At 38.9% G+C, this 21,567-nt stretch overlaps 1 protein-coding gene across 13 annotated transcripts in view; it reads right to left on the minus strand.

Moving 5' to 3' along the window:
- GALK2 (galactokinase 2) overlaps positions 1-21,567 on the minus strand; it is a 224,774-nt gene that overhangs the window by 146,278 nt on the left and 56,929 nt on the right. For all 13 annotated transcript variants that reach the window (XR_004432003.1, XM_033190171.1, XM_033190164.1 and 10 more), the window contains exon 3: positions 9,777-9,900. Coding sequence is in view for 12 of the 13 variants with exons in the window: in XM_033190171.1 (XP_033046062.1) it covers positions 9,777-9,900 (124 nt within the window). In the remaining variant the exon portion in view is untranslated. The remainder of the gene's footprint in view (positions 1-9,776; positions 9,901-21,567) is intronic.

The raw sequence follows: 21,567 nt of genomic DNA on the forward strand, positions 1-21,567 counted from the left end.
CCAGCAGCTACAGAATATACATTCTTCTTACCAGCAGATGAAACATTCTCCAGGATAGACCGTATGTTAGGACATATAACAAGCCTCAACAAATTTTTTAAAATGGAAATCATGTCAAATATCTTCTTAGATACAACAGAATAAAACTAGACAGTATGTATCAAATATATTCTTAGAACCAATGGATTAAAATTAGATAGTAATAAAAAGAAAATTTGTGATACTGTATAAATACAAGGAAATTTAACAGCATGATTCTGAATGACCACTGGCTCAAGGAAAAAATTAACACATAAATCAAAAAATTTATTCAAATAAAGGAGAACTGAAACACAACATACCAAAATCTATGGAATATATTAAAAACAATGCTAACAGAGAAAATCATAGCAATGAATGCCTACATCTAAAAAGAAAGAATTCAAATAAGCAACCTAATGATGCATCTCAGGGAATTAGAAAAGCAATAAAAATCTAAACTCAAAAATAGTAGAAGGAAAGAAATAATGAAGATCAGAGTAGAACTAAATAAAGTAGCTACTAAAAAAAACACAAAGGGTTAAAGTTTTTGGAGGGATAGCAGACAAGGTGGCTGACTAGACACAGCCAGGAAGCACCACTCCCACTGCAAGACTAAATATTAAGTAAACTAACGCACTTTGAGCAAATCTTAGAAAGAAAACACCAAGAGTAGATACAGAAGCAACACAGACACTGAGGCTGAAAAGAGAAGAAGCTGGGAACCTTGTGTGGGGTTGCTAAATGCTAGGGCTCATTCTCAGCCCTGAAAGCCTCCTAAGAGAGGGGTTAGTGAAGGGATGGTGGGCCAACCCACTCTTGCTGCAGATCTCCAATCCTAAGTACAAGAGATCCTATGACCCCCATAAACATTCAAACTGGCAAGGGGATCTGCCTGCAGAGTAGGCAGAAAAAGTACTCCAGCCTATATGGAATGAGGTTTGGCACACATGGCAGCTGCAGCAGAATACAACCATAGGTGCCATCCCCCAAGGCTCCCCTTCTTCTCTGAGTAACTCTAACCCCAGTTGACTACTGGGTCAAGAGAACAAGGCTGACTTTCCAGTGGGAACAGGGCATGTCTGTTCTGTAGGCACTCCTGTCCACCAGCCCATTCCAAGGCCTCTGTGCAGCTGCTCTAACAGGAGCATGTGTACAGTACAGCCTCCACTGCCCAGTACGGGTGCTTTACCAAAAGGCCAGCCTGAGTACTTTCTCAGAGGTCTGGAAGCACTTGGAATCCCCCAGCACAGCTGGTGCTGCGCCAAAGTGAGCCAAAAGATGGAGTTGTGGGCTAGTCCCAATGGCTCAGGGCCTGAGAATCATGAGCCAAGATCTGTAGCCCGTGCTAGAGCAGGGAAGGAGTCCATATGCTCAGAAGACAGAGAGGAGTGAGACACACAGGCTTGTCAGCCAGCACCAGAGAAGGGCATCTCTCCCTCTACAGCAGCAGTCCCCAACCTTTTTAGCATAGGGACCAGTTTTGTAGAAGGCAATTTTTCCATGGATAGTGTATGGTGGGGAGGAGGGGACGGTTTCAGGTTGAAACTGTTCTACCTCAGATCATCAGGCATTGGATTATCATAAGGAGCATGCAACCTAGATCCCTCCCACATGCAGTCCACAATAGGGTTCATGCTTCTATGAGAGTCTAATGCCGCTGCTGATCTGACGGGAGACAGAGCTCAGGTGGTAGTAATGCTCCCTCGCCCACTACTCACCTCCTGCTGTGTGGCCCAGTTCTGAACAGGCCAGGGAGCAGTAACAGGGACTGGGGAACCCTGCTCTACAGGACCAGTCCAAGAATAGTGTGGCCTATCTGCAGGTCACAGCCTCTGCCTGAGGGAGCCCTGCAGCCCAGAAGACCTAATAAAGAAAAGACAGGATCAGTGCCAGCGATCAGAGGGAGCTTCCTCAAAGCTCAGGAACAGACCTGGTGAGAGGGTCATCTGGCTCCCCCTACCCCACTACAGAGCACTACTGTAAATGCACTAAAATACAAAAAAAGCTGTGCAGCTTATTAAGAGCCTATCTGCTGGCCACCACTCTTAAGCACCATTTACTGGATCACAGCCCAAATTACAACACCAAAAATAATCTGCCAATATACATCACTTGTGAAACCGGGGGCAAGAATCCAGCCACAAAAAAAGATCCTGTACAAAGCCTTGGCCCTCTGAAAGCAACCAGAAATGAAGCCAATTGACTATCCTCAATTTAAACCACAGCTAAAAGAACATCAGTTCTCTCAGAGGAGAATCAGTGAAAAAACTAAAGGAAAAGGAAAAAAGTTGGAGTTATCACATTACCCAACTTCAAATTACACTACACGGCTATAGTAACCAAAACAGCATAATATTGGTACAAAAACAGATACATAGACATAGACTTATAGAACAGAATAGAAAACCCAGAAATAAAGCTGAACACCTACATCCATCTGATCTTCCACAAAGTCAACAAAAATAAGCAATGAAGGAAGGGCTTCCTATTCAATAAACGGTGCTGGTATAACTGGTTAGCCACATGCAGTAGAATGAAACTGGACCCCTATCTTTCAGCATACACAAAAATTTATTCAAGATGCATGAACGATTTAAATATAAGACCTCAAGTTGTACGAATCCTAGAAGAAAACCTAGGAAATGGTTAGAATATGGCAAAGATTTTATGGCTAACTCTCCAAAAGCAACTGTGACAAAAACAAAAATTGACAAGTGAGACCTAATTAAAGAGCTTCTGCGCAGCGAAAGAAACTATCAACAGAGTAAACAGATAATTCACAAAATGAGAGAAAATATTCACAAACTATGCATCCGACAAAGGTCTAATATCCAGAATCTGTAAAAAAAATGTAAACAAATCAACAAGCAAAAAACAAATAATCCCATTTAAAAATGGGCAAAGTATATGAACAAACACTTCTCAAAGGAAGACATACAAATGTAAATCAAAACCACAATGAGATACCATCTCACTCCAGTCAGAATGGCTATTATGTAAATGTCAACAAGAAACAGATGCTGGCAAGGCTGTGTAGAAAAAGGAATGCTTATACACTGTTGGTGGGAGTGTAAATTAGTTCAGCCACTGTGGAAAGCATTTTGGAGTTTCCTCAAAGAACTTAAAACAGAACTATCATTTAACCCAGCAATCCCATTACTGGGTATATACCCATAGGAAAATAAATTATTCTTAAAAAAAAAAAAGACACATGGACTCATATGTTCCTTGAAGTACTATTTACCATAGCAAAGACATGGAATCAACCCAGGTGCCCATCAATGGTGGGTTGGATAAAGAAACTGTGGTATACATACACCAGGGAATACTATGCAGCCATAAAAAGAATGAAATCATATCTTTTGTAGCGACATGGATGCAGCTGGAGGCTATTACCCTAAGCAAATTAACACAGAAACAGAAAATCAAGTACTGCTACATGTTCTCACTTATAAGTGGGCGCTAAATATGAATACACAGGGACATAAAGATGGGAATAATAGACACTGAGGACTAGAATGCGATGGCGAGGACAGTAGGGAGGAAGGAAGTGTGGGCTGAAAAACTGCCTATTGGCTGCTATGCTAACTACCTGGGTGATGGGATCATCTGTACCCCAAACATCACCATTACAAAATATACCCAAGTAACAAACCTGCACATGTAACCCCTGAATCTGAAATAAAAGTTGAAATTATTTTATTGAAAAAATACAAAGAATCAAGAAAATGGAAAGTTGATTATTTGAAAAGAAGAAAAAAATTAATGAACTGCTAGCCAGATTAATCATGAAAACAAGTGAGAAGAGCCAAATAAACAAAATCAGAATCCAAAAAGGAACATTACAACTGATACTATAGAAATACAAAAGCTTATCAGACACTGTTATGAATAACTGTACATACACAAACAAACCAGAAAACCTAAAGGAAATTGATAAATTCCTAAACACACAACATACCAAGATTAAATCAGGAAGAAACAAAAAACATAAACAGACTAGTGACAAGTACCAAGATTGAAATAGTAAAATGAAAAGGCTTCCAACAAAGAAAAGCCCAAGACTGGACAGCTTCACTGAAAAATTCTACCAAACTTACAAAGCACAAACACCAATCCTCTTCAAACAATTCCAATAAATTGAAGAGAAGGGAATTAACCTAGTCCCAAAAGGCAAGCATCACTCTGATACTAAAATCAGACAAAGGTGTAACAAAAACCAAAACTGCAGACCAAGATCTCTATTTAAATATATGTAAAAATCTTCAACAAAATTGCAGCAAACTGAATCCAACAGAACATCAAAAATATAAAACACCATGATCAAGTGGGATTTATCCAGGGATGCAAGGATTGTTCAAGAAACACAAATCACTAAATGTGACACAACACATCAGTAGAATAAAGGACAAAAACCATACAATCATCTCAATAGACATAGAGAAAGCATGTAATAAAATTCAATATCCTTTCACAATAAAAACTCTCAATTATCAGGCATAAAATAAATATACCACAACACAATAAAGGTCTCATATGACAAACCCACAGCTAACATTGTATCAAATAAAGAAAAGTTGAAGCCTTTCCTGTAAAACCTGGAACCCAGCAAAGATGCCCAAAATCACCACTCCTAGTCAACATAATACTGGAAATCTTAGCCAGAGTAATCAGGCAAGAATAAAAATAGAAGGATCCAAGTTGAAAAGGAGGAAGTTACATTGTTCCGTTTCATAGGTGACATGATTTTATATCCAGAAAAAGCTGAAGACTCTAAAAAAAACCTCTTACATCTGATAAACAAATTCAGTAAAGTTGCAGTATAAAAAACCAGTATACAAAAATTTGCAGCATTTCAATATGCCAATAATGAACTAGCTGAGAAAGAAATTAAGCCAGAAATCCTGTTTACAATAGCTCCAAAAAAAAAAAAAAAAAAATCCTAAGAATAAGTTTAACCAAGGAGATGAAAGATCTCTAAGGAAAACTAGAAAACACTGATGAATGAAATTGAAGAGGACACAAATGAAGACATCCCATGTTCATGGACTGAAAAAATTAATAATGTTAAAATGAACATACTGCCAAAGCAATCTGCAAATTGAATGCAATCCTTATGAAAATACTCCTTTTTCACAAAAATAGAAAAAAAAAATCCTAAAATATGTATAAAACCAAACAAAAAGAGCCCAAATAGCCAAAGCACTCCTGGGCAAAAAGAACAAAGCAAGAGGCATCACACTATCTGACCTCAAAATATATTACAAGGCTATAAAAACCAAAACAGCAAGGTATTAGCATCAAAACAGACACAAATACTAATGGGATAGAAGAGAGAACCCAGAAAAAATCCATGTATGTACAGCAACCTCATTTTCTCTTTTTTTTTTTTTTTTCTGAGACAGAGTTTTTTGCTCTTGTTGCCCAGGCTAGAGTGCAGTGGCATGATCTCGGCTCACTGCAACCTCCACCTCCTGGGTTCAAGCAATTCTCCTGCTTCAGCCTCCTGAGTAGTTGGGATTATAGGCATGCACCACCACACCCAGCTAATTTTTTGTATTTTTAATAGAGACAGGGTTTCATCATGTTGGCCAGACTGGTCTCGAACTCCTGACCTCAGGTGATCTGCCCACCTTGGCCTCCCAAAGTGCAGGGATTACAGGCATGAGCCACCATGCCTGGACAGCAAACTCATTTTCAACAAAGGTATCAAGAAAATACATTCAGGAAAGAAAACCCTCTTGAATAAATGGCGCTGGGAAAACTCAATGCCCATACACAGAAGAATGAATTGAACCCCTATTTCTCACCATATACAAAATTCAATCCAAGATAGGTTAAAGACTTAAACATAACACCTACAACTATAAAACTACTAGAAAGAAATATAGGGGAAACACTTCAGGATATAGCCAAAGGGTTTATGGCTAAGTTCTCAAAAGTACAGAAAACAAAACAAAAATAAATAAATAAAACTATTTTAAACTAAAAAGCTTCTGCCCACATAGGAAGCAATCAACAGAGTGGGGAGACAACCTGTTGAATGGGAGAAAATATTTGCAAACTATTCATCCAACAAGGAACTAATATCCAGAATACACAAGGAACTCAAAACACTCGATAGTAAAAACTAATAATAATCCCACTTAAAGGTGGACAAATGACATGAAGAGACATTTTTCCAAAGACATCCATACAGACGGCAGATGGGTATATGAAAAACTGCTTACCATCACTAATCATCAGCAAAATGGAAATCAAAACCACAATGAGACATCATCTTACCCAAGTTAGAATGGCTACTACTAATAAGACAAAAGATAACAGATGCTGATAAGGACACAGAAAAAAGGGAACACTTATACACTGTTGGTGGGAATGTAAATTAGTGCAGCCATTACAGAAAACAGTAGGGAGATTTCTCAGAGCACTAAAAACACAACTACCATATGATCCAGCAACCGTAATACTGCATATTTATCTAAAGGAAAAGAAATCAGTGTATCAGGAGGATACCTGCACTCCATGTTTATTCCAGCACCATTCACAATAGCAAAGATAGGGAATCAATCTAAGTGCCCACCAACAGATGAATAAATAAAGAAAATGTATATATACACAATGGAATACTATTCAGCCATAAAAAAATAAAATAAAATCATGGCATTTGGAGCAATGTGGATGGAATAAGCCAGGTACAGAAAAAAACAAACATCAGATATTCTCACTCATATGTGGGAACTTAAAAAATTGATCTCATGAAGGAACAGGGTAGAATGATAGATAGTAGAGGTGAGGAAGGGTCAGTGAATGGGGGATAAAAAGAAGTTGGCAAATAGATAAAAACATAAGGTTAGATAGAAGGAATAAGTTCTAATGGTCTATAGCAGAGTAGGGTGACTGTGGTTAACAACCATGCATTGTATATTTCAAAATAGCTAGAAGAGAGGACCTGTAATGTCCCAATACAGAAATGACACAGCAAGACTCTATCTCAAAAAATAAAAAAGGCTTATATCTATAAGAAACTCAAAAATAGGAAAATGATTTGAAAAGACCCTTCAACAAAGAATACATCTAGGTAGCAAATAAGTAGATGAAAAGATGTTCAACATCATTAGTCAGAGAAATTTAAAAACTTGAAATATACTACTACACATTTAGGAGAACAGCTAAAATTTTAAAACATGCTAGTAACACCACTGGTGAGAATGTAAAATTATACAACTTTGGCAAGCAGAAAATTTCTTTTTTTTTTTTTTTCTGAGACAGAGTCTCACTCTGTCACCCTGGCTGGAGTGCAGTGGCGCAATCTTGGCTCACTGCAACCTCCACCTCCCAGGTTCAAGCAATTCTCCTTCCTCAGCCTCCTGAGTAGCTGGGATTACAGGTGCATGCCACAATGCCCAACTAAGCTTTTTGTATTTTTAGTGGAGACAGGCTTTCACCATGCTGCCAAGGGTGGTCTAGAACTTGCAGGCTCAAGGAATCCACCCACCTCAGCCTCCCAAAATGCTGGGATTACAGGCGTGAACCACTGTGCCCAGCCAGAAAACTTCTTTAAAAGGCTATATTAGTTCGTTTTCATGCTGTTGATAAAGACATACCTGAGACTGAGCAATTTACAAAAGCAAGAACTTTAATGGACTTACAGTTCCACATGGCTGCGGGAGCCTCACAATCATGGCAGAAGGCAAGGAGGAGCAAGTCACGTCCTATATGGATGATGGCAGGCAAAAAGAGAGCTTGTGCAGGGAACTTTCCATTTTTAAAACCATCAGATCTCATGAGACTTATTCATTATCACAAGAACAGCATGGGAAAGACCCGCCCCCATGATTCAATTACCTTCCATCACGTTCCTCCCAGGACACGTGGGAATTGTGGGAGTTAAAATTCAAGATGAGATTTGGGTGGGGACACCACCAAACCATATCAAAGGCAAACCGGGATGGATGCAGTGGCTCAAACCTGTAATCCCAGCACTTTGGGAGGCTGACGCAGATGGATCACTTGAGGTCAGTAGTTCAAGACCAGCCTGGTCAACATGGTGAAATCCCATCTCCACCAAAAAATACAAAAATTAGCCAGGTGTGATGGTATCTGCCTGTAGTCCCAGCTACTCAGGAGACTGAAGCGGGAGAATCTCTTGAACCCAGGAGGCAAAGGTTGAGTTGAGCCGAGATCACCCCACTACACTCCAGGCTGAGCAACAGGGTGAGACCCCGTCTCAATAAATAAATAAATGGCAAACCAGACACTCCAATCTTAGGTATTTACCCAACAGAAATGAAACATGTCCACACATACATTTGTACATAAATATTTGTAGCAGTATTATTCATACAGGCAAAAACTGGGAATGATCTAAATGTCCATTATCGGTAAATAGATAAACAAATTAAGATATACCTACACAATGAATGCTAAAACAAATGGACAATTCTAGGAGGCATACTACATGCTTCCTAGGGGTCCTAGCAGATTCAAGTCTCCTGCCTCTAGCAGGGACTATATATCTTGATAATTCACCTCTAATTGCCCAACTCATTCTTCATGATCTTTCCTACTGCTCCTGGGACCATTTCTCAAATATACTACCTGCATCCAGGTCTGTCTCAGGATCTACTTTTGTGAAAAACGAAACTGAAACCACACATTCATTATTGTGGGAATGATTAAGTAAATTTTACTAAATCAAGATGACAAAATATTATGCACCAGTTTTTCAATGTTCATAAACAATGACACGAAAATATGTTTGAGATAATGTGAGCTTTTCAAGGGTCCAAAATGCACACAAGATATATTATCAGACATGTGAAATGAAAAGGAAAAAAAGATCTCCTACAATAAGTTCTATATAAAAGTAAAATCTTCTACATCTTGCACAAGCTGGTATAGAGTCTTATCAAAAATATTTTCTGAATAAATGAATGTTATTGCAGGTAAACTAACCAATGAACAAGCCAAACATATAACATGCCAAACATAAGCCAAAATCTTTTTCTGTATTATCAAGTCAAATCCGTTATAATACATTAAAAGCAAGTAGAGTTTATCCCAGAAATGCAAAAAGGGCTCAACATTAAAAACTTCATCAGACTAATTCACCATATTTTTAAAAAACGGATCTTCAATACTAAATAGACATTTAATTAAATTCAATACCCATTAGTAAACTTTTTTAATCTTAGCAAACTAAGATTTTTTTTTAAAGACTTTGTTAACTTGATAAAGCATATGTACTAGAAACTTACCTTTATTAGGCATCGGACTCTGTTTTATATGCTAGGGCATTGAAGAAGAGAGGCAACAGTGCCTGAAGTCACAGAGTTTACAGTCTACTGGGTGACACAGGTAAATAAACAGATAATAATAATACAGCATAGTAAGATGCTATGACGAGATACTTAGAAGCTGCCATAGTAACATAGGAAAACATCAGACCTTACTTTGCTGGAGATAATTAGATCAATAGATGATAAGTACCTATCGCACAAGGACAGAGTTATTTATCTTTGTATTACCTGGTATCTAAGACTATGGTAAGTCTTTGGTAAATATTCCTTAAATTAATTGACAAATGAACAAAACGAACAAACAATAAATAATGGTCTTAGAATTTTTTTAATGTCAGGTACAAAATATCAACAAATTAAATGACTTGTTATAAATCTGATGTCTCCTAAAGAGTTCATTTGGGTACAAACAGAACCATACATACACACAAATTAGCAATTTTAAATACTCACGGATACAAGGGATTTGTATTGGCCAGTTGGAGAGTATATGTTTTCACAGGTTCTACAGCTATTAGCACATCTTGTTCTATAGCCATAGGAAGAACAGAATATCCACAGTAATCTATATGCTCTCCTAGAAAAAAGAGAAAGCTTTTTTAATCATTGCTAATATATAAAACAAAAGCATCTCAAGAAAGTTTACATACGGGAAAAAACTGACCATGAGCCAGGTTTTAACAGTAAATAAAAATAAAGGAAAGCAGAGCAAGATGGCGAAATAGAACCCTTCCATGATCTTACACCAAATTGAACAACTATCTATGCAATAAACACCTTCATAAGAACCCAGAAAATTCAGGTGAGTACCTGAAAATCACAGTACCTGGTTTTCACATAACATCAGGGATAGAGGAATTGAAGAGCACAGGAAAGACAGTCTTGCATTGCCTACAGGATCCCTCCCAGTATGGAGAGAGAAAAACTGTTTGGGGGAGGGAGGGTGAAGTGAGTGTGGGTCTTTGCACTGAAACTCAGTGCTGCCATGTTACAGCAAAACACAAAACAGAGAAGAATTCTGCTAGCATCCAAGGAGCAGCATTTAGATCAGCCCTGGGCAAGACAGAATTCTCAGTCTCAGCAAGAAGAACCTGAGTCCCAACTGACCTCACCTCTGGCTAACTAAAGTGGCCTCATGCCCAGAATAAGCTTAATTGGCTGTCAGGCCACAAGTACTGCAGTCCTCGGGCAAGCTCTGGTACTGTGCTGGATTTCGAGGCAGTAGACTTGGGATGTGTGACCAAGTGTGACACCAGCTGTGGCAGCCAGGGGAGTGGCTGGATCACACTGCACCCAACTCCAGGAAGTACAGCTTGGGGAGAGACTCCTTTAGCTTAAGGAAAGAAGTGGGAAGAGTACAGAAGACTATCTTGCAATTTGGGTACCAGCTCAGCCAAAGTAAAGCACCAAGGAGATTCCTGAAGCTGTCAATTCCAGGACTTAGTTCCTGAAGGGGATTTCTAGACCCAACCTCATTCAAAGGGAATCCACTGCCCTGAAGAGAAGGACCCAGTCTTGGCAGGATTCACTTGATCACTAAAGAGCCCTTGGGCCTTGAATAAACATCAGCAGTAACCAGGCAAGATCCAGTATTGTACAGGCTTCAGGTGTGACCCAGCACAGTGCCAGCTGTGGAAGCCACAGAAGTGCTCTAGGCAGCCCAGTACAGAGACTACTTCTGATTGGAAGGAGTAAAGGGAAGACATCAAGAGGACTTTGCCTGACAACCCAGGGAATTCTCCTTTACCTTACCCAAACTCGTCAAGGCAGCACCTCTAGATGTCAGCAAGAACTGCAGTATTCCTGGGCTTAGAGCACCTCCTTTATGCCCGTAAGGACCACATTCTTAGAGAACAACACTCAACCCCATTTGAATACATGAAAAGTCTTCTCAAGAATGAAGGGTACAAACAAGCCCAGACTACACAGACAAATTATTACCTAATTTGTTAATGCCCATAAGTGATGAATGTCCACAAGCATCAAGAGTATCCAGGAAAACATGACCTCATTAAATGAACTACAGAAGACACCAGTGACCAATCCCAGAAAGATGAAGATATATGTCCTTTCAGACAGAGAATTCAAAAGAGCTGTCTTGAGGAAGCTCAACAAACTTAAAAGATAACACAGGGAAGAAATTCATTATTTTACCAGAGAAATTTAACAAAGAGATTAAAACAGCTTTTGAAATTTCAAACAGAAGTTCTGCAGCTGAAAAATTCAACTGACAAACTCAAAAATGTCTCAGTCTCTCAACAGCAGAATCAATCAAGAAAAAGAAATAATTAGTGAACCTGAAGACAGGCTATATAAAAATACACAGTCAGAGGAGACAAAAGAAAAACAATTTAAAAAGAATGAAGCTTCTCTACAAGAGCTAGAAAATAGCCTCAAAGGGGCAAATCTAAGAGTTAATGGCTTTAAAGAGGATGTAGAGATAGAGAGGTAGGGTAGGAAGTTCATTCAGTGAAATACTGATAGAAAACTTTCCAAACCTAGGAAAAGATATGAATATTAAGGTATTAGAAGATCACACACCACCAAAATGATTCAACCCAAATAAGACTAACTCAATTAATATATTAATCAAACTGTCAAAGGTCAAGGATAAATAAAGTATCCTAAAAGCAGAAAAAGAAAAGAAGCAAAGAACATATAAAAAAACATACAAAGCAAAGAACATATATAAAGAACATATAAAGAACAGTATGTCTGGCAGGAGACAACTCAGCAGGGAACTTAGAGGCCATGAGAGAGGCAGATGACATAGTCAAAGTGTTTAAGAAAAACAACTTTTGAACTAGAATATTATTTCCAATAAAACCATCCTTCAAACATGAAAGAGAAATACTCTCCCAGACAAACACAGCTGACGGGTTTCATCAACACCAAACCTGTCTTGCAAAAAAATGCTACAGAGAGTTCTTCAATCTGAAAGAAAAGCACATTAATGTAAAAAATATATATCACATGGTGGTATAGAACTCAGTGGTAGTGGTAAATGAACAGATGAATACAGAATACTCTAACACTGTAACTATAGTGTTAAAACACTCATATCTTAGTAGGAAGATTAAAAGACAAACCTATCAAAAATAGTAACTGAAACAGCTTTCTGAGCATAAAAAGATATAAATAGAGACAATCAAAAGTGACAAAGCAGCCAGGCATGGTGGCTCAAGCCTGTAATCCCAGCACTTTGGGAGGCCAAGGGAGGCAGATCACGAGGTCAGGAGATCGAGACTATCCTGGCTAACATGGTGAAACTCCATCTCTACTAAAAGTACAAAAAAAAAAAAAAAAAAAAAGCCAGGTGTGGTAGCAGGTGCCTGTAGTCCCAGCTACTTGGAAGGCTGAGGAAAGAGAATCACTTGAACCTGGGAGGCAGGGATTGCAGTGAGCCAAGATCACGCCACTGTACTCCAGCCTGGATGACAGAGTGAGACTCCGTCTCAAAAAAAAAAAAAAAAAAAAAAAAGAAGTGACAAAGTGAAGAAATGGGGTGAAGGTGTAGTTTTGGTTTTTTTGTTTGTTTTCTTTTTGCTTATTTTTTTATTTTCATTGTAGTCAGAGTTAAGTTGTCATCTGCTTGAAATAATTGGTTATGTTATTTGCAAGCCTCACAGTAACCACAAAACAAAAACCTATATCGCATACAAAAAAAGTTGGTTTTTTGGGGTTTTTTTTTTTTTTTTTGAGGCAGAGTCTCGCTCTGTTGCCCAGGCTGGAGTGCAGTCGTGCAACCTCGGCTCACTGCAAGCTCCGCCTTCCAGGTTCACGCCATTCTCTGGCCTCAGCCTACCGAGTAGGTGGGACTACAGGAGCCCACCACCTCACCTGGCTAAATTTTTTTTGTATTTTTTAGTACAGATGGGGTTTCACTGTGTTAGCCAGGACGGTCTCAATCTCCTGACCTCGTGATCCACCCGCCTCCGCCTTCCAAAGTGCTGGGATTACAGGCATGGGGCAATGCACCTGGCCCAAAAAAAGTTGTAAATCATAAATTAAAACTTGTCAGAAAAAGTCACTTTCACACAAAGGAAGACGAGAAGAAAGGAAGAAAGAGAGAACCAACAAAACAACCAGAAAATAAATAACAAAATGGCACTAGTAAGCCTGTACCTTATAACTATAACATTGAATATAAATTCCCAATAAAAGACAAAGTGGATGAATGGATTAAAAAAACAAAAACAATACGCTAACCTCATCTATAAAGATACACAGACCAAAAAAAAGAAAAGAAAAGAAAAGAAAAAGATTCCGGAACACACACCAGGGCCAATTGTGGGGTGGAGGAGAAGGGGAGGGAGAGCATTAGGACACATAGCTAACACACGCAAGGCTTAAAACCTAGATGATGCGTTGACAGGTGCAGCAAACCACCATGGCACACGTATACCTATGTATCAAACCTACACATTCTGCACTTACATCCTGGAACATAAAGTAAAATGTTTTAAAAAAGAAAAAGATAATCCAGGCAAATGAAAACCAAATGAGAACAAGAGTAGTTACGCACAAATAAACAGGATTCAAGACAAAAACTATAAAAAGAGACAAAGGTCATTATATAATGTCAAAGGAGTCAATTCAGCAACAGGATATAACAATTGTAAATATATATGCACCCAGTGCTGGAGCACTCAGCTATACAAAACAAATATTATTAAAACTAAAAAAAGGATAGATGCCTATACAATAATAACTGGGGACTTCAAAACCTCACTTTCAGCCCTGGGGTATTCATCTAGGAGAAAATCAACAAAGAAACATCAGACTTAATCTGCACTATAGACCAAATGGATATTTATAAAACATTTCATTCAACAGCCCCAGAATACACATTCTTCTCATCAGTGCCTGGCATATTCTCCAGGATAGATCATAAGTTAGACCACAAAACAAGTCTCAAAAAGTTCAAAAAAATTAAAATAACATCAAGTATCTTCTCTGATCATAATGAAATAAAACTAGAAATCAATATGAAGAAAAACTTTGGAAACTAAGCAAACACATGGAAAGTAAAAATATGCTCCTGAATGACCAGTTTGTCAATGAAAAAATTAAGAGATTTTTAAATTTCATGAAACATGTGGGAGTGAAAACACAATAGACCAAAATCTCCATGACACAGAAAGAGCAGTACAAAAAAGGACATTTAAAACAATACCTATATCAACAAGGTAGAAATATGTCAAATAAGCAACCTAAAGATGCATCTTAACAAATAAGAAAGACAAAAGTAAATGAAATGCACAATTGGTAGAGGAAAAGAAAGAACTCAGATCAGAGCAAAAATAAGTAAAATTGAAATTTAAAAATACAAAAAAAATCAATGAAATTAAAAACTGGTGTTTTGCAAATATAAACTAAATCAAAAAACCTTTAGCCACACTAAGAAAAAAAGAGTCCGGGCACAGAGGCTCACACCTGTAATCTCAGCACTTTGGGAAGCCAAGGTGGGTGGATCACAAGGCCAGGTGTTCGAGACCAGCCTGGCCAACGTGGTGAAACCCCATCTGTACTAAAAATACAAAAATCAGCTGGGCATGGTGGCAGGTACTTGTAATCCCAGCTACTCAAGAGGCTGAGGCAGGACAATCACTTGAACCCAGGAGGCAGAGGTTGCAGTGAGTTGAGACAGCGCTACTGGACTCCAGCCTAGGCAAGAGAGTGAGACTCCATCGCAGACAAAAAAGAAAAAGAAAAAAATAAAGAAGATTCAAATAGAGAATTTTTTTAAAAGATATTATAACTGATAGCAGAGACTGAAGGCATCATTAGAGACTATTATGAGCAACTATATACCAACAAATTAGAAAACCAAGAAGAAAGGTATCAATGCCTAGACCCATATGATATGGCTTGGATCTGTGTCCCCACCCAAATCTCATGTTGAAATGTAATACCAAATGCTGGAAGTGAAGCCTGGTGGGTATCGATTGAATCATGGAGGTGGTTTCTAATGGCTTAACACAATCTCCTGAGTGTGGTTCTCATGATAGAGTTCTCACAAGATCTGACAGTTTAAAAGAGTATAACACTTTCCCTCCCTCTCGTCCTCTTGCTCCAGCCATGTAAGGTGTGCCTCCTTCCCCTTTGCCTTCCACTACACTTGTAAGTTTCCTGAGGCTTTCCCAGCCATGCTTCCTGTACAGCCTGCAAAATTGTGAGCCAATTAAACCTCTTTTCTTTATAAATTATCCAGTCTCAGATACTTCTTTATAGCAGTGCAAGAGCAGACCAATACAGAAAATTGGTATCAGAAGTAGGGCATTGCTATAAAGATAACTGAAAATGTGAGAGCACCTTTGGAACTAGGTAAAGTGGCAGAGGTTGGAACAGTTCGGAGGGCTGAGAAAAAAAAACACAGGAAGATGAGGAAAAGTTTGGAACTTCCAAAAAACTGGTTGAATGGTTGTGTCCAAAATGCTGATAATAATATGAACAATGAAGTCCCAGCTAAAGAGGTCTCAGATGAAAATATAAAACTTATTGATAACTAGAGTAAAGGTCACTTTTGTTATGCTTTAGCAAAAAGTCTGGAGGCATTGTGCCCCTGCTCTAGAGACCTGTGGAACTTTGAACTTGAGAGTGATGATTTAGGTTATCTGGTGAAAAAAATTTCTAAGCAGCAAAGCATTCAAGATGTAGTACGGCTGCTTCTAACAACCTATGCTCTTATTCTTGAGCAAAGAAATGACCTGAAACTGGAATTTATATTTAAAAGGGAAGCAGAGTGAACAAGTTTGAAATACTTGAAGCCCAGCCATGTGGTAGAAATGAAAAGGCCTTTTTTTTTTTTTTTTTTTTTTTTACTGTAGCCAACTTTGGGAAACCCCATCTCTAGTAAGAATACAAAAATTGGCCAGGCATGGTGGCACGTGCCTGTAATCCCAGCTACTCAGGAGGCTGAGGCACAAGAATCACTTGAGTCCAGGAGGTGTACGTTGCAGTGAGCCAAGATTGTGCCACTACACTCCAGCCTGGGCAACAGGGCAAGATTCCATCTCAAAAGTTAAAAATAAAATAAAATAGGCCAGGCACGGTGGTTCACACCTGTAATCCTAACTCTCTGGGAGGCCGAGGCGGGTGAATCACCTGAGGTCAGGAGTTCACAACCAGTCTGGCCAACATGGTGAAACCCCATCTTTAGTAAAAATATAAAAAATTAGCCAAGCATGGTGGCGGGTGCCTGTAATCCCAGCTACTTGGGAGGCTGAGGCAGGAGAATCACTTGAATCCAGGAGGCAGATATTGCAGTAAGCTGAGATCGCACCATTGCACTCCAGCTTGGGCAATAAGAGCAAAACTCTGTCTCAAAAAATAATAATAAAAATAAAATAAAATAAAATAAACACTCAGCCACTAAAAAAAAAAGTAGAAATTTTGCATATAAACAACCTAATGGTACACCTCTAGCAAAAAAATCCAAATCCAAAATTAGTAGAAGGAAAGAAATAATAAAGATCAGAGCAGAAGTAAATTTGAGACAAAAATTAATGAAATGAAAAGGTAAACATAATAGCAAATCTTTAGCTAGACTGAGAAAAAGAGAACACACAAATAAATAAAATAAAACAAACAAACAAAACAGAAAAGGAGACATTACAAGTGACACCACAAAATACAAAGGATCATTAAAGTCTATTGTGAACAACTATTATGCCAACAAATTGAAAAACCTAAAGGACATGCATAAGTTCCTGGACACAGAAAACCTATGAAGATTGAACCAGGTAGAAATAGAAAACGTGAACACACCAATAACAAGTAACAAGATTGAAGCAATAATAAAAAGTCTCCCAACAAAGAAATGCTCAGGACCAGAGGGCTTCACTCATGAATTCTACCAAACCTTTAAAGAAGAACTAACACCACTTCTTTTCAGACTTGCAAAAAAATTGACAGGCAGGGAATTCTTTGAAACTATTCTATGAGGCCAGCATTACTCTGATACCAAAACTGAACAAGGACACAACAGAAAAAGGAAACTATAGGACAATATCTCAGTTGAACATACAATCAAAAATCCTCAATAAAATGTTGGCAAAATGAACCCAAGAGCCCATAAAAAGATTATATAACATGATCAAGTGGGATTAATCCTAGAGATGCAAGGAAGGGGTTCAACATACACAAATCCAAAAATATGATATATCACATCAACAGAATGAAGGAAAAAAAACATATAATCTTTACAATCAATTCAGTAAAAGCATTTGATAATATTCAACATGCCTTTATGATAAAAAGTTTTAACATATTAGGTACAGAAGGAACGTGTCTCAATATACAATAAAGGCCATATATGACAAACTCATAGCTAACATCATACCAAATGAGGAAAAATGGAAAGCTTTTTGTATAAACACTAGAACAAGACAAGCATACCCAATTTCACCACTCGTATTCAAAATAGTACTGGAAGTCTGAGCCAGAGCAACTAGCAAGAGAAAAATATAAAGAGCATCCAAATTGGAAAGGAGAAAGTCAGATGGTCTGTATTTGTATACAACATGATCTAACGTAGAAAAACCTAAAGACCACAAAAAGCTTTTACAGCTGATAAATTCAGTAAAGTCACAAGATACAAAATCAGTATAAAAAATAGCTAGTGTTTCATTGAATGCAAATGGCCCAAATGCTCCATTTAAAAGATAGAAAACCACAAAAAGGATAAGGACTAACTAACCAACTGTCTGCTGCCTTCAGGAGACTCATCTAACACATAAGAACTCACATAAACTTAAAGTAAAGGGGTGGAAAAGGGCATTTCATGCAAATGGACACCAAAGTGAGAAGGGGTATCTCGTCTTATATCAGACAAAACAAACTTTAAAGCAAGAGCAGTTAAAAGAGACAAAAAGGGACATTATACAATGGTAAAAAGGCTTTGTGTAACAGGAAAATATCACAATCCTAAAGATATATGCACCTAACACTAGAGCTCCCAAATTTATAAAACAATTACCAACAGACCTAAGAAATGAGATAGACAGCAACATAATAACAGTGGGGGACTTCAATACTCCACTGACAGCACTAGACAGGTCATCAAGACAGAAAGTCAACACAGAATCAATGGATTTAAACTATGCCTTGGAATAAATGGCCTTAACACATATATACAGAACATTTCATCCAACAACTACAGAAAACACATCCTATTCAACAGGGCATGGAACTGTCTCCAAGATAGACCATGTGATAGGCCACAAAAGAAGCCTCAATAAATTTAAGAAAATTGAAATTATATCAAGCACTCTCTCAGACTACAATGAAATAAAACTGGAAATCAACTACAAAAGGAACCTTCAAAACCATGCAAACACATGGAAATTAAATAACCTGCTCCTGAATGAGCATTGGGTCAAAAACAAGATCAAGATGGAAATCTAAAAATTCTTTGAATGGAATGACAATAATGACACAACCTATCAAAACCTCTGGGATACAGCTAGGACAGTGCTAAGAGGAAAGTTCATAGCCCTAAACACCTACATCAAAAAATCTGAAAGAGCACAGACAATCTAAGGTTACACCTCAACAAACTAAAGAAACAAGACCAAACCAAACCCAAACTCAGCAGAAGAAAGGAAATAACCAAGATCAGAGCAGAACTAAATGAAATTGAAACAAACAAAAATACAAAAGGTAAATGAAACAAAAAGGTGGTTCTTTGAAAAGATAAAATTGGGCCGGGGTGGTGGCTCATGCCTGTAATCCCAGCACTTTGGGAGTCTGAGGCGGATCACCTGAGGTCGGGAGTTCAAGACCAGCCTGACCAACATGGAGAAACCCCGTCTCTAGTAAACGTACAAAAATTAGCTGGGCATGGTGGTGGGCGCCTGTAATCCTAGCTACTCAGGAGGCTGAGGCAGGAGAAGCTTGAACCAGGTGGCGGACACTGCAGTGAGCTGAGATCGCACCACTGCACTCCAGCCTGGATGACAAGAGTGAGACTCCATCTGAAAAAACAAAGCAAAATAAAAGGTAAAATTGATAGACCATTAGCAAGATTAACCCAAGAAAAGAAGAGAGAAAATCCAAATAACCCTGCTAAGAAACAAAAGAGGAGATATTACAGTTGACACCACTGAAATACAAAAGATCACTCAAGGCTACTATGAACTTCTTTATGCAAATAAACTAGAAAACCTAGAAGAGATGGATAAATTCCTGGAAAAATACAACCCTCCTAGCTTAAATCAGGAAGAATTAGATACCCTGAACAGACCAATAACAAGCAGTGAGATTGAAATGGTAATTTAAAAATACCAACAAAAAAAAAAATACAGGACCAGACAGATTCACAGCAGAACTACATCAGACATTCAAAGAAGAATGGGAACGAATCCTGTTGACACTATTCCACAAGATAGAGAAAGAATGAATCTTTCCTAATTCATTCTATGAAGCCAGCATCACCCTAATATCAAAACCAGGGAAGACATAACCAAGAAAGAGAACTACAGATCGATATCCTTCATGAACATAGACGCTAAAATCCTTAAGGAAATCCTACCTAACCAAATCTAACAACATATCAAAAAGTTAATCTACCATGATCAAGTGGGTTTCATATCAGGGATGCAGGGATGGTTTAACATATGCAAGTCTGTACATGTGATACACCACATAAACAGAATTAAAAACAAAAATCACATGATCATCTCAACAGATGCAGAAAAAGCATTCAACAAAATCTAGCAAGCTTTACGATTAAAACTCTCAGCAAAATTGGCACAAAAGGGACATACCTTAATGTGATAAAAGCCATCTATGACAGATCCATAGCCAACATAATACTGAATGAGGAAAAGTTGAAAGCATTCCCTCTGAGAACTGCAACAAGACTAAGATGCCTACTCTCACCAACCCTTTTCAACATGGTACTGGAAGTCCTAGCCAGAGCAATCAGACAAGAAAAAGAAAAATAGGGCATCCAAATTAGTAAAGAGGAAGTCAAACTGTCACTGTTTGCTGACGATACGATCATTTACTTTGAAAACCCTATAGACTCCTTCAGAAAGCTCCTAGAACTGATAAAAGAATTCAGCAAAGTTTCCAGATACAAGATTAAGATTCCAGAAACAAGCTATACAAATGTAGCTCTTCTGTATACCAACAGCGAACAAACAGAGAATCAAATCAAGAATTCAACCCCTTTTGGGTGGGCACAGTGGCTCACGCCTGTAATCCCAGCACTTTGGGAGGCGGAGGGGGCCAGATCATGAGGTCAGGAAATCAAGACCATCCTGGCTAACATGGTGACATCCCGTCTCTACTAAAAATACAAAAAAATTAGCTGGGCCTGGTGGCAGGCGCCTGTAGTCCCAGCTACTTGGGAAGCTGAGGCAGGAGAATGGCATGAACCCAAGAGGTGGAGCTTGCAGTGAGCCGAGATCAGGCCACTGCACTCCAGCCTGGGTGACAGAGCAAGACTCCATCTCAAAAAAAAAAAAAACAGAAAGAATTCAATCTCTTTTATAATAGTTGAAGAGGGGGCGGTTCCAAGATGGCCAAATAGGAACACCTCCAGCCTCCAGCTCCCGGCGTGAGCGACACAGAAGACGGGTGATTTCTGCATTTCCAACTGAGGTACCGGGATCATCTCACTGGGGCGTGTTGGACAGTGGCTGCAGGATAGTGGGTACAGTCCACCAAGTGAGAGCCAAAGCCGGGCAAGGCATCGCCTCACCTGAGAAGTGCAAGGGGTAAGCGAATTCCCTTTCCCAGCCAAGGGAAACCATGACACACAACAGCTGGAAAACCGGGTCACTGCCACCATAATACAGTGCTTTACCAAGGGTCTTAGCAAATGGCACACTAGGAGATTATATCCCGTGCCTGGCTTGGAGGGTCCCACGCACACAGGGCCTCCTTCATTGCTAGCACAGCAGTCTGAGATCTAATTGCAAGGCAGGAGCAAGGCTGGGGGAGGGGCATCTACCATTGCTGTGGTGTGTGTAGGTAAACAAAGCAGTCAAGAAGCTGGAACTGGGTGGAGCCCAATACAGCTCAAGGAGGCCTGCTTGCCTCTGTAGACTCCACCTCTGGGGACAGGGCATAGCCAAACAAAAGGTAGCAGAAACCTCTGCAGATTTAAATGTCCCTGTCTGACAGCTTTGAAGAGAGTAGTGATTCTCCCAGCACAGAGTTTGAGATCTGAGAATGGACAGACAGCCAGCTCAAGTGGGTCTCTGACCCCCGAGTAGCCTAACTGGGGGACACC

Source organism: Trachypithecus francoisi, unplaced genomic scaffold (assembly GCF_009764315.1).
Source record: "Trachypithecus francoisi isolate TF-2019V2 unplaced genomic scaffold, Tfra_2.0 Lachesis_group3, whole genome shotgun sequence".
Lineage (NCBI taxonomy): Eukaryota > Metazoa > Chordata > Mammalia > Primates > Cercopithecidae > Trachypithecus > Trachypithecus francoisi.